General features: G+C 39.6%; 3 protein-coding genes across 10 annotated transcripts; 2 read left to right on the top strand and 1 right to left on the bottom strand.

Annotated features, from left to right (window-relative positions):
* The first annotated feature begins 92 nt into the window (after positions 1-92).
* Positions 93-6,665, top strand: LOC133840828 (eukaryotic translation initiation factor 4E-binding protein Mextli). 5 transcript variants are annotated; one of them, XM_062272954.1, is made up of 10 exons: positions 93-241; positions 1,420-2,015; positions 2,074-2,419; positions 2,489-2,560; positions 2,909-2,969; positions 3,326-3,660; positions 3,727-3,800; positions 3,869-4,268; positions 4,359-4,477; positions 5,826-6,665. In XM_062272954.1, the coding sequence occupies exons 2-10, from the start codon at positions 1,614-1,616 to the stop codon at positions 5,937-5,939; spliced, it is 1,923 nt and encodes a 640-aa protein (XP_062128938.1). In that variant the 5' UTR covers positions 93-241; positions 1,420-1,613; the 3' UTR covers positions 5,940-6,665. The 5 variants fall into 5 exon arrangements, with proteins under 5 accessions (XP_062128938.1, XP_062128910.1, XP_062128928.1 ...); XM_062272926.1 differs by having other exon boundaries at positions 3,326-3,800; XM_062272944.1 differs by lacking the exon at positions 5,826-6,665 and adding an exon at positions 4,578-5,141 and having other exon boundaries at positions 3,326-3,800.
* LOC133840877 (major facilitator superfamily domain-containing protein 1) lies at positions 4,941-10,431 on the bottom strand. 2 transcript variants are annotated; one of them, XM_062273032.1, is made up of 7 exons: positions 10,310-10,431; positions 9,116-9,658; positions 8,515-9,042; positions 7,977-8,454; positions 7,796-7,914; positions 7,638-7,737; positions 4,941-7,461 (listed from the first exon to the last, which is right to left on the bottom strand). In XM_062273032.1, the coding sequence occupies exons 2-7, from the start codon at positions 9,306-9,308 to the stop codon at positions 7,413-7,415; spliced, it is 1,467 nt and encodes a 488-aa protein (XP_062129016.1). In that variant the 5' UTR covers positions 9,309-9,658; positions 10,310-10,431; the 3' UTR covers positions 4,941-7,412. The 2 variants fall into 2 exon arrangements, with proteins under 2 accessions (XP_062129016.1, XP_062129025.1); XM_062273041.1 differs by lacking the exon at positions 10,310-10,431 and adding an exon at positions 10,019-10,157.
* A 392-nt stretch (positions 10,432-10,823) lies between these two features.
* On the top strand, positions 10,824-13,501 carry LOC133840867 (etoposide-induced protein 2.4 homolog). Of its 3 annotated transcripts, none has more exons than XM_062273007.1 (5): positions 10,824-10,926; positions 11,051-11,228; positions 11,308-11,606; positions 11,825-12,499; positions 12,558-13,501. In XM_062273007.1, the coding sequence occupies exons 2-5, from the start codon at positions 11,214-11,216 to the stop codon at positions 13,075-13,077; spliced, it is 1,509 nt and encodes a 502-aa protein (XP_062128991.1). In that variant the 5' UTR covers positions 10,824-10,926; positions 11,051-11,213; the 3' UTR covers positions 13,078-13,501. The 3 variants fall into 3 exon arrangements, with proteins under 3 accessions (XP_062128991.1, XP_062129001.1, XP_062128982.1); XM_062273017.1 differs by having other exon boundaries at positions 10,841-10,926; positions 11,063-11,228; XM_062272998.1 differs by lacking the exon at positions 10,824-10,926 and having other exon boundaries at positions 10,958-11,228.
* Positions 13,502-13,801: the final 300 nt, after the last annotated feature.

Raw genomic sequence — 13,801 nt, 5'->3', positions numbered from 1 at the left:
AAATCTAAAAATATTTTAAAGAAGCATATCGATTAATTTTAGCAATAACAATCCAAATAAAACTTTTAAAGTTAGTGAATTTAACATCTTTTTTTTTATAAGTAGCTACAAAATTATCCAACTGCATTATTTACAAATAATGTATTTTACCATTTCAAATAAAGCGATTAATCGTTATTACCATTGCTACCGATAGCACCGATAACGATATTGCAGATCTAGTAGTCGCAGAGATTTTTTGGTAAGCTTTCAGTGAATTATTTTGTATTTAGTGTTTAATTGTGTAAATTACAATTCCAAAAAAGCGCATGTAGTCATTTAAATACTTTAATCGGCCACAATTATTTGTCGTGGCTCAGCGTGGCATTTGCTCGCAAAGTGGTGAACAATAAAAAAAAGTTACAACAGCAAGTGAAGCGCTGCCTGCGCAGCCAACGCGTAGTTTCTTCTTCCATCACACGTATAATTTTATTACTCAATTTTATAAGAATATCCAAACGGTGGCACATAAATTTCAAGTCAATAATCGTCAAGTCAAATAAAATTGATGTAAGTCGGTTTGAATTGTTTGCATTTGTGAAGTAACGCATCATCTTTAACGGCACACTTGCCCTACGCCCAAGACGACGTTAACTGCGCGGTCGCTGCCACAGTCTCTGCCTGCGTCAACATCATGGCGTCGCAGTCGCAGTCTAGAGTCACAGTCATATTTGTTGTTGCTATTCTCGACATATGATTCAATAAGTGGACATGATCGCTGTTGTTGTTGCTGCTACTGCTTCTTCTATTGCTGTTCGCTGTGGCGGTTTTTTGTAATATTTCTGTGTGTGTAAATGCTATTTAAAATCAGAATCTATGTGTATCTGTAGCAGCAACATCACCAAGCGAAAGAGTCGAAAGCCAGCAACAATTAAGCGTCGCACGCTTTATTTTTGTTAATGAAACTTAAATGCCGCACGGCGTGTACACACACACTTACATATATTCATACTAACAAACGGCCATTGTGCCCATTTTTTGTGCAAACCTTTTTTTGGAATGTTCGTACGCAATTGTCATTCATATTTTGCAATGAATCACAGAGTTCTTTTCAAAGAGGTTATGCTAAGTGTACGTTAATACTTTTTGACTAGCCCCGGCATTGGAACTATAATAAATCTCATTTTATCAGTTAGCGCTTATCATACAGTTGCAAATGCGATATACACAATGCATATATTATGTACATAAGCCCAATATATACTTACATACATATGTACGTATAAGCGCGTTTGCTGCGGCGCAATTTAAGCACATTCAAAACGTCTTGTAAATGATACCGATAACTTCAATGGCTGTTACATTATCGTTATCGTTAGTCTAAGACGATCAAAATTTAAAAAACAGTTGCAGCAAAGTTTGACCTAATTTGCTTTACAGGGGGAGGTGCGGAATCGCTTCTACGACTTCTTCTTCCATACTCAACTTTCGCAACATTCAACAAAACACAGCAAAACAAACGAACGAACAACAAACCAGAGAGAGATAATAAAACAGAGCTTCTTAAACTAACAAAACACAATCAATCGAACGAGGAAAAGAGAGTCATAGGCGGAAACTAAAACAGGGGCAGAATGGCACACACACATCTGGGCAGGGCTGTGAAAAACATTGAGGCGCCACGTCCGCTCAAGACACAGTCGCGGTCGTCGCTGAAGAACAGCTACCTGGTGATTGAGGAGCTGATACAGCTGATCGATAATGTGACTGTCGGACTGCAGTCGTGCAATACGACCACGGAATCAATAACACTTCTGTTGCACAACTTACGTGTCCATGGACCGCAGCTGGAGGCGGTTTCCAAGGATACGCTGGATCGAGCTTTTGTTGTGTTCCGTAATGCTTCGCAGGACGAACGATTGAACATAATGACGCGTCTCAAGCTGCTAGAACTGATCGAATTACGTGCCAATAGCTGGGAAGACAAAGACACAATTGCCTACTACAAGTCCAAGCAGCAGGTGTCCAATGTTGAGGTGAGTTTGTAATGACTAAAGTGTAGTAAGTGTATAATTGTCTTTTCTTTAATTGTAGCTACCCGCTGAACAATATCAACACGACGCCACCGGCATCGTGGGCAACCAGCAAGCCTTTCTCAGCACCTCCCCCACATTTGGTGTCAGCGTCGGTGGCGGCTTGGGCGCTCTTGGCGGCGGCAGCGCTGCTGCAGCAGCTGCGGCTGCATTCAATGCAGCAACAGTTGCTGCTGCGGCCCAGGCAGCTGCCATTGCTGCGGTCGGCTCACCCAATCAACAGCATCTGCTGTTGCCGCCTGGTGAAGTCATCCGCAACTCTGGCAAGTTCCCAAAGCCCACCAAAATTCCGGGCAAGACGTACTGCAAGGATGAGGTTGTCATACGCAATGCTGACTCTGGCAAAGGTAAGTATTATTTGGTTGTTGACTACAACATTTATCCTATACATTTTTATCTTATCTATTGGCCACAAGTGATGGGCATTAAAGGGCGTCGTGTTCACATGATTGAGGAACTTAGCGAAACAATAATATCGTTTCAAAGAGGTAACCAAAAAGCAGCTACTTTCTCTTTAAGCACACAGCATAAAGTCCACAAACATTCATTATGTTTCGTTTTGCAAATTGGCTTGCTTTCAATGGGGTTAACGCACATTTTATAAATATTATTTTACCTGCTAATGCATCTAAAGAACAACTTACACAAACACACACATTCACAAACAGCACGTTTCACTGAAATCCATATATTTTTAGTTGCATTTTTGTTTTTCACTAATTGGATCACGGCTCGTTATTTCTGAATAAACCATATTAATGCATTTGTATATAACACTTATTATTGCAAACTATTAAAATTGTGATTACTATTAATGTGATATACTCCAAACGCAGTGAATCCTGGCGCTAAGGAACGTCTGGTGCAGATTACCGGACCGGCCGAAGATAAAATCAAGTAAGTTACTAAATAATATTATATTTCTTTAAAGCGGTAAGCAGAATTTAAGAATTGTAGGGAAGGATGTAGTTAGATATTAATCTGAAAACGAAAAGCCTTTTATTAGTTGAATATTCTAATTAAAATGAAGTCAGATTTTTAGTGGCAGCATTATATTTCAGAATATTATTATTCGCAAACCATAAAAAGTTAATTTCGTGTAGGAACTATTTAATATATGAACAGTCAGAAGATATACCAATTTAGTTATAAAAATACCAAATATTGTAGCCGTGATTACAGAAGAAATAGCTTTTAAGCTTAACCGTATAAGATTACTGAATTGAATTCTCACATTTTGACGTCTCTTGCAGTTATGCCAAACAACTGATGGAGGATACCATTCGTCGCAACGCTTCACCAGTGCGTCTGGAGCCTGCACCATCGGCTGGCGGTGCCGGTGGCTCTTGTTCGTCGCTGAACTCATCGAACTCGGATGATGCCGTGGTCGTACAACCCCGCACTCCAGGTGGGAGCAGCAGTCTGGCCAATCGTTTAAGCTTCAATTCGGCACAGAATTTTATGACCGCCACTGCGGCGGCCCAGCAGATCTCGCAGCATCATCAACAGCAACACCAGCAGCAGCAACAGCATCATCACCATCAGCAGCAGGTTGCCAATGCGGCTGCGGCGGCAACAGCTGCTGCCGGTAAAGTTTTGCGACCCAATCAGCAGCTGCTTATGCATTCATATTCCACAAACGATGCTTCCGTAGGTGAATACAAGTTCACGGTGAACGTGGGCCAGCATCTCATCAAGATCACCGGCGACTGCTGCGAATTAGTGCGCGTAAGTATCAAACTATTTGTTGTAATCTACACTTAAGTAAATGCATTTTTTATTACGTTGTTTGACAGGTGGCAAAGCTGGTGCTGGATGACTATTTTAGCAGCTCAGAGTTCTTGGCTTCCATAGAGGCGGGCGCTGCGTTCGATGGTACTTCGCTGGTCAGTCCGGTGACAACACCTTCCACACCATTACCTGGGTCGGGACCGCCGCAATTTATGATGGGCAACCCACTGCCGTTGGCTGATAGCGGCATCGGTCTCAACTATGCGGCTGGACAAGGCAACAACAATGGTGATGGCGATGACGAAGTCTTTGCCGAACCAGTCAACGCCAATGGTGGCAGCAATCAAAATGGCCTCGCGCGCTCTCGTCGCAGTCATTTCTCACGTAAGGAGTCTACACCAGAATCAAAGGTTCGCGAAAAGTTCGAGCATGAACAGGCTGTCAATTCTCTCAAGACGAATACCTGTAAGTGGTGAAACTAGGCTTCATAAAACGGGCTTCAATTCGTTTGCCATTGTTCTCGAATAGTGTCAAATATACTGATATTTATTGCAGCGCGCGTCTCTTATGATATTGAACATTTGATGTACTACTCGAAGAGTCCGCACGCCTGGGCGCTGCCAACAGAGTGGCTAAAGATGCTGGAAACTGTGCCGTCGATTCTACGCAATAAGGTAATTCAACCCGCTGATGTGCATCTTTTTGCATCGCTCAGCGCTGATATCACTCTAGCACATAGTTCGCCATTAACAACTACTACAACCACCACCATAGGAGACGCTGATCAGCTTTCTGGACTCCCAAATAACACCACAATCAATTGTGTCCCCAATAATCAATATGCAAGCAATCAGAACCATGTAATTAACAAGCAATCACCAATGCAATCAAAGATCATAACTGTAACGCTAGATAACACATCCGAACGCAAGGTGATCTCTTATGAACGCGATCGCAAGCTCTACAACAAGCAATTACAAATAATAACAAATACAATGGAGGCATCTGCCTCAGCATCAAGTGCATCAAGTAAATGCCGCAGCCAACAGCAGCAGCTGCAGTTGCCGCTGCAACAGCAATCACAAATTAAGACCGTATTCCAGCGCTATAGCGAGAACGATGAGTTTTCGCTGGCCATGTGTGATGCATACTCCAGCGAGGAGTTTAATAACAATAATCGTGCTCTTATCTAAAAGACATTTTAATAACAATCTCATTACAAATATATACGGACAATTTAATATTTCGAAGTAAGCAGTTTAATTCACAAACTGATCGAATACCAATTCATAACAGTTATGCTCAGTATTCTTATATTATAGAATCCAAAGAACAAAACCAAAAAAGGAGAAGTTTCATCCAAATAACATTTAATTTTTCTAGTCGTAGGCTTTATCTTCGAAACAAATATGATTCTCTTATATATATATATATACATACATATATAAATATATTATTATTAAAGTTGGCATTGAAAGAGGAAGCAAAGAGGAAATTAACGTATAACTTTAAAAGGAATCTGTGTTTTGGCTGTGAAACAGATTTTAGTGTTCGCTAGAGTTATTCTAAACGTTGCCGGTCAACCCGAAGCAAATTCAGAATTCACAAAACACCTCACACCCTTACAAATAACAAACGTACTTACATATATACACACACACACTGTAATTAATGTTTAAAAAGACTAATTGGAAAACCAAGGGTTAAATGTAATAAATCTAGAAGTAAGCGTTTTTTAAGACACTCCCATCAAATTTATATAGATTCATACCAGTCATACATATATACATATGTAAAATAAAATAATGACTTGCAAAGTCAAAATGCTTGGGATTTATCTAACTGCAAATTCGACATACCCAATTCACACGCCCATAACTTCCACAAACTCACACCTGCACGCTTACACATAATACACACACTATATCACATTGAAGGTAAGAATGTATGTCCATAAGTGATGGTATAAGATTAATGTTTTCCTTTGCACTTCGACTTAAAATGTTTGTTTTGTTTGCACAGGATCTACAGGATGAGAGCCAGCGGTTCGATGGTGAGAAATATCTAGCTAGCATTCAGAGTGCTACCAAACGAAATATTGTGGCCGCCGACGAAACTGAAAATTTGGATGAATAACAATGAAAGAAGAGTATAACATTTAAAACTTATAAACGATATAGATATTGGAAAACCAACACGAAGAGCATGATGAAAAATCAAACTAAATAACTGACAATAGCTAATCTTTATGTGTAGGAGTGTGTCTGAGAGTTATTGACTCATTGGGGGTGGGGATATCTAAATTCCCAAGTATATTGAGATTATATATTTCAACACTTTTGCTTCCAACACACACGAACTATCTTTCTGTTTTTGTACTATGATTTTTTTAGCTTTAGCATGTCACTTACATTTCTTAATATTAAAAAAATCGACCAAAAAAAAGTAAATCAATCAAAATGAATTCTAAATACTAACCTAAGTTAGGAGCTATTACATATAGAAAAGCGACGACGATTTATATGGAAAATGTTCAAGAAAATCAATCATCTTAGACTTTGATGATCAAACGATGCTCTTAGTTAAGTATATAGAAACGATGAATATATATTTTACTAATATACTTACTATGAGATAAACAAATAACAAAATGCAACTAATTGATGGAAACGCTCGAAACGTAACGGCATTACTCAAATTACGAAAACGCGGTTCGAACTTTAATAACGGCCAAAATGAATGGAAATTTGCATTTTTATTCAATAGTAAACGAAATCTTAATTTTCTCTCAGCAACATTTCATAATTCTCTCAAATTCATCTTTATTTTCTTTTTTGTACGTAACCAATTCTCAAGAAGAAATGAAAAATGTATTTAATGTTTTTGTTTTCGAATTACTTTTGTATTTTTCGATTAACTTGATTTATTCTTTTTGTACAATGAATATCGGTTGAAAGATTTGTAATTGTATTTTCTCTAGTCCAATGCGTTATGGAAACTTTAGTTTTTTCTATATTTAACAAAGCCAAAATTCTGGAATTTCTGTTTATGTTTTAGCTAATTTAATTAATTTATTATAAATTATATATTTTCTAAACAACAACAAAAATGAAACCGTTCACATATGCTATATAAATAAATTGAATAAATATCAGTGAATTTATTTAATTTCATTCATTGTTTGTTTTTTATTTTACTCTCCAACAAAACACGAAATAATACAGCGATAACGATTTGCTAGATATGTTTATTTTATTTAACATTTATCTTTGGCACTGAATATAAACAACAATAATACACAATCACAATAACAATAGTTTCAATCTTGATATGTAAAGGATCAATTATTTATAAATATTGAAGCTTGAAACTTAAGCAATATAAAACCGAAAACTGTGCGGTTATCCAGGATATACGATAATACTACACATATATATATATTATATGTGCCAAAGTTACGCAATAGGAGACAAATACGGAGCTAAAGAGATGGCAAACAACATCACATTGGTTATCGTACTATATATGTGTGCATATATGCATATTATATATGATATTTTAATATATATATATATATATTTTTTTTCGTTTTTTCTGTGTATATAGTTTTTAGTTGCCCAATAAAGGCCGTCGATCCGTAGTACCACGTTGGGTGGAGCTTTTCGGTGAGAGAAAGTCAAGAGATGCAGGCATTTTAGGGAAAAGAATGATTCAAGTTAGTCATAATGCTGAATCTGCGCCATCAGCACACAAAATACACACACAATCAATACACCAAAACCAATACAACATCAATAGCAAGTTCACGATCAACTAGACTCAATATTCACGTACATTGATGTATGATATGTGGCACGCTGTGATGGCGACATATTCAAATTGCCCTGATGTTTGCGATCGTAGGCCCATATAATGCACGTAGCCAACAGCGAAACTGCAAGCAAGGATGTGAATGAATATATTACTTCTATAATTTATCAAATTTAACTTACTCAGAAGGAACAGCATAAAAAAGAGCTGCAACCAGAAGTGACTGCCACCGCTGCTATCAACGATCATGCCAGCGACAATGGTGACCACAGCCAGACCCAAATTTTGCACTGATTGACAGCTATAAATCGAAAATGAAGTAATTTATATATGCAATAATTGCAATCGCGTAATTCTACTTACAAGCCATAGGCCGTGCCCAGCTGATACTCGGGCACAATCAATGCCACCAACGGCCAGAGACTGGCAGCCAACATGGAGTACGATAGTCCCATAATACACATGCTAATGTACGGATTTAAATGGGTAAATGTGAGCAACATATGCGCGCCAAGCGTGGCAATTGTCGCCACAAACACCCAGGTAACATTGCGTCCCACCTTATCGATGATAAAACCAAACAGCGGCGATGCTATCGCCGAGATCAAATACACAATCGAATTGACATTGTTCGCTTGTTCGGGCGTCATTTGGAAATTGGATATGAAGAAGGCTTGTCCCAGCGCCACAAATGGAAATATGGCCACATAGTAGGCCACACAGACTACGGAGACCATCCAAAAGTCCATTTTAAATGAGACGATGTCACTCAGTTTGGCAATCTCGCCACCCGGATTGTTATTCCTTTTAAGTATGCGCTCCGCTCGCTTATCCATCCATCCTAGAATTAAATATTTGGTTTTATTTGCGAGCTTATTGCATATATAAGACATAGACTTACCCAAAATGAGAGTACATATCAATGACATGACACAGGTGCTCGAGGCAATGAAGAGTGCCACGCCCAAGCCAGTATAGCCAGCATACAATTTGGACACATAACCGTAGAGTGGTTGCATTATCCAAAAATTGACAGTGCTACCAAAGCGTGCCACCGACAATTGCAGACCAAAGACCATGTTTAACTCCTTGCCTTTGAACCATAACACAGCATAGCTATTCTGTGCCACGGCCAATGACTCGGCACCAATGCCGAAGATGAAGCGACCCACAATCATTAGCCAGAAATGGCCAAATAGAGCTCCAGTGGAGAATATCAGTTGGCCCAATAGCACGATTAGCATATAAATGATTGTTCCCATGCGTATGCCAAAGACACGATCGATCAAAAAGCCGCCAACGAAGCAGAGTACGATATTTGGCCAGGAGTAGATGGAATAAATGAATGTGAACTCGGTGGCATTTAAATTTAGCTCCTTCTGAAATACATCCTGCAATGCGCCCGGATTATCATAGCAAAAATAGGAACCTGTTGAAGGGATCGGTAATATATGTAATTAAGTGAAACTCTAAAACTCTGAAATTCTATTTAGTGGACTCACCAAAACCCAGCAAACACATAAAGACCAAGGCCAAAAATCGATGCGGTGTGCTGTCAGGATCACAGCATCCCGGATCCTTGGGCACAGCCAAAACCGTATCCCTTGTGCTGCGTCTACGCACCACAGGCTTCGCCTCATCATCGCCACTGCTGCTCGAGCAATCCACAATGGGCAGACGCTCCTCGCGAGACATTTTCCTTGCTTAGTACACAGCAAAGATAAACGAAGACCGGAAGTAATGAATTACGGATGTGTGGATGGGAATGTACGTATGTAAATATATGCTGATGGTTAGATGAGTTCGAATATGAGGTTAGGGCTTCGATTGGGGTTCGCCTGTTTTTTTGTGCTTTTTTGCAGCCTGCGGCTGACTTCTATTGTTGCTGCTTATCACTGGCCCACATCGTATTGTATTGTTGTTGTTGTTGCTTTATTGATTATTTCACTGCAAGTGCAAGCGCCCTCTAGCGTCGTCACTCTGGTTCGAGTTGCTTGATGTTATTGGGCGGGGGTTGGTGAGAGGGAGGTTGGTTTGTAGTTAATCTGCCATAGAAAATGGATTTAGAAATACATAGTTAGAAATTTAAAAGTCACGCCATCGACGAGTGAATGGAACCTCGTTCCAAGTCCGTTACACAAACAAGAGGAAAAATCTTGTCAGTTTGTTGGACTAACGGTAAATGCGTTGCTAATCAATTAAGTGCATGCATTGTGCGCGGCTTTAGTGAAGCATTAAGTGATAGACACCTGGTTTAAAATTTCAATAAGCTCTTGCAGGCCACCTAAATAGACACACATATACATATACTATGTAAACATTTACATACAAACGTATGTACACACATCTATACAAAGGTGGAATACAAAGAGACAACACCGACGGCAACTAACGTAAAAAAATACCTTTTTATCAATGCCAACTACGCACGTCACACAACACAATTAATCAGCGACTTTAAATGTGATGATTGAGTTTGTTTTGAAATTAGATTTTAGGCGCGCGCGCCACCTGATTCAAAAGCACTGCCTTAAACCCACTGATAACAACATTTTGTTCATTTGTTATTCTTCCATTTCCAAAACAAACACAATCCGTTCACATATGCACAGTGTAAATATGTAAGAAAAAATGTTCAACAAGTCAGTAAAATGTCCTGGTGGCAAGTCCACCTGTCAGCTTGGAGCGTTTCCTACCTGTTTTCCGCAAGCGGAAAAACCGAACTGAAATATTTACTTTTCACTTGACTCCATGCATAGGGACGGCTGCGTTCTATCGATAACTTGTCTATCGTTATGCAGCCCTCTCTGGAAATTAATAGTTTTTTGAAAATTGCTTTTTATTAACGCAAGTTTGATCACGATTTTACTGGATTGGCGAGAAAAAAGGGATTGACATCGTCTAAGTTTTTTTTGTAAAACACGTAACTAGCAAGCTGTTTTAAAAATGCCGCCTTCCGACATCCTTATGGAAAATATACCAATATACCACTTGAAGTGTAACCAGATATCCATTAATAGTCATGCGGTATTTTATTACATCTCAACGATACAGATGGTAAAAAAACCTTTATTAGCCATTTCTTATAAAGAATATTTCAATTTTCTTCTAAAAGAATAATTCAGTAATAAATTTACATTAGGTTTTTTGATGTTAGATTGTAAATAATCGGCTTATCGATAGTGTTATCGATGTACCTCCACCTCTAAGCGATCACACACAGATCACGTAAATAAATAAATTTAACTGCGACACAAAGTTCAAATGTGGTGAACCACACAGGACAGGTTAATCCCTTAAATCGAAGCAACAAGTAGGTTAACAGCAGACAACTGTAGTTTATACAATTTACCGCACAATAATTCTTTGTGTTTTGTGTGTTCATCGTGTAAACCCGAAATTTGTGTTACTATGAAATAATGTCATCGCAACAACAGCGCATATTGCAGGGAAACAAAAACGTTTCAAACTGTAATACACGCATCTATTTTTGTAATGCTCACAACAGGCGTAATAATTGTACTTAGTGTTGTTGGCTAAAGCAGCTGTTGTAACGTGTAACCAAACAAAACAGACAGGCGGCAGACGGACAGTCAGGAGATGGCAGCGATAAAAGTAAGTTGATAAATACGTGACTATTTTGTAGTGAGTTGTAAATTTACACTCTTACACGTTGATTCGCATGTTTACGCAGAACATCGCTCTGGGCATATTGTATGGCCTGTGGGACAGCATACGGGGCATGACGCTGGTGCTGCACATTGACAATGAGGTGGCGCGCCAGAATGCTGAGCTCGAGACAATGCGCCAACTGCGCAGAATGGACAGGGAACAATACAGGGAACGCACACAAAGAACGCCATCGCCAGTTCCAAGTTCAGCAGCCGCAATGATACGCGAAGAGTATGCCAAACGTGCGGAGGCACATTCTGACGAGCGAACGCTGGAGAAGATTTTGAAAAAGAAACCTGCTGAGAAGGCAGAGCCACAGGCGTAAGTACGAACTGCATGAAATGGTGGGAGAGGTTCAATGCCAAGCTGATTATGCTACTGAAAAATGTTATCGATAACTCAAACAGCTGTTTAATGCTCAACGTAAACAAAAACAAAAACAAGATGTATGTCAACTATACACAGCATAATCTGTTTATGGCGTATAATATTAATAGCCAAACCAATGACTAATATATTAATTTATTATGCATTTGCAGCGAGAAAAAAATCGCCAAGAAACTGTTTAAATGCTGTATACTCAATGGCGGCTTCACCTGGCTAAGCATTGTACTGTTCGAGTCGGTACTGCTGCCAACATTGAAGTTTTGTTTGACCATCTTTTATGGCACACAGTCCGATACACTGCCATTTGTTTGGAGTTGGCTGCATCCGATACTGTCGCTGCTATTTGGCATGATGTGGGTGCTGCCCATATTTATGTTATCCAAAATTGTCAGTTCACTGTGGTTCGCTGACATCGCGAATGCTGCGTATCGTGTTCGCAAGGGACGTCCACAACTGATACCAAGCATTAGTAAACTGGTGGCGGATTTCCTCTTCAGCATGGTGGTGCAAATGCTATTTTTGGTGCAGAGCATGCTGGTCAATTTGGTGCCGGTGAAATATGTTGGATCCACGCTATGCTTTGTGCACCTGTGCTTGCTGTATTCGCTGTATTCCTTCGAGTACAAATGGTTTAACATGGGCTGGGAGCTGCATCGACGTCTCACCTACATCGAAAAGAATTGGCCGTATTTCTTCGGCTTTGGCATACCACTCACGGTGCTCACAAATATGTCCAGCTCGGTGATTGTCAGTAGTTGCATATTTTCAATATTCTTTCCGCTTTTCATACTGAGCGGCAATGAGGCAAAGCCAATTGTGGATACCACGTAAGCAATTGACACAACATTTACCAATACCTTATTTCATTCATTTGAGTTTCTTTAGTGAATTCTCGCTGCGCTTGTTTTCGCCGGTGGTATTCATATCTAACATGTGCTTTGGTGGCAATCCCTGGAGCAAGGCCAATCGACTGTTGGCCCAGCAACGCAAACAGCTGGAATTGCAACATCGTCAGCGAATGCTACAGCGCGAGGAGACGCTGCTCAAGCAGAAACAGCAGCAATATCTGATGCAACAGCAGCGTGAGCATGATCTGCACCACAGACGCGAACCGCACTCGCGTTCCCAGACACCGCAGAATGCGGCACCTGGTCAGGGGGCGTATCGTTATGCCCAGCCGCCGGTGTTTGATGCATCGCGAGTGCGTGACTCTTCGGCGTCGTCAACGCACAGCTCTAATGCGGCCACGCCCAGCACAAATTATAGGGCACCACCGTACTTTGGAGGCGCGGCTGCTGCTGGAATGCGTAGCAATACACCCCTGGTGCCCACGCCTGTGCCTGGAGCGCCACGAGCACCGATTGTGGTACGCGAGGAGTCGGGACCCGATGACTGGAACTTGTGAGATTTTATACTGCTTATACAGACTTATCGCATATATATAGAAGTACCAATAATAATAATGATAACAATAATATAAATATCATAGGCTTTATTCTGTATATATATTAATGTACATCCAAGAACTGTGTATGTTTAACAAAAAAAAAGAGGAGGAAAAAACTTATACTTTAGGTTTACTCATAATAATAGTAATAATAACCGGCAAATGCCTAGCGAGCAGCGTGGGATTGCTGTCCACAACTAGTTGCTATACTTATCTAATGTTTCTATATAAGACTACGTGTATTTCGACGCCCAATTAATGCATAATTGATAGCGTTTCATTTAAAGATTATAGCAAAGCGACCCCTGCGACAATTCTTGTTAAACTTGCGGGGGGCTGACAAATTGTAATAAACATTTGGTTTTTTTGTATTTTCGTCAAATGCAATGGTTTTATTTATAGGCATATAATTGCTGCATCTGCATGAATTGCATAAATGATATCGGATTTGTTGGCTAAGCTATTTGGGCCAATCCTATCTATAAGTACATATGTATATGGAATTGGTAGTATAGCGAAGTGCGTTATGATTTAAAATGTAATGTTCTTTATTATAATATAAAAATGTAAGCCATCGATTTTTTCTATCTAAGTACATATATAATTTATTATTGTAAAGCATATCATTAAGATTAAGACAGATATATAAAAAACACCCAAACTAGATTGTTATCATTGCCTT

Source organism: Drosophila sulfurigaster, chromosome 2L, assembly GCF_023558435.1.
Source record: "Drosophila sulfurigaster albostrigata strain 15112-1811.04 chromosome 2L, ASM2355843v2, whole genome shotgun sequence".
Classification (NCBI taxonomy): domain Eukaryota; kingdom Metazoa; phylum Arthropoda; class Insecta; order Diptera; family Drosophilidae; genus Drosophila; species Drosophila sulfurigaster.
This window is presented reverse-complemented; position numbering and strand designations above follow the sequence as displayed.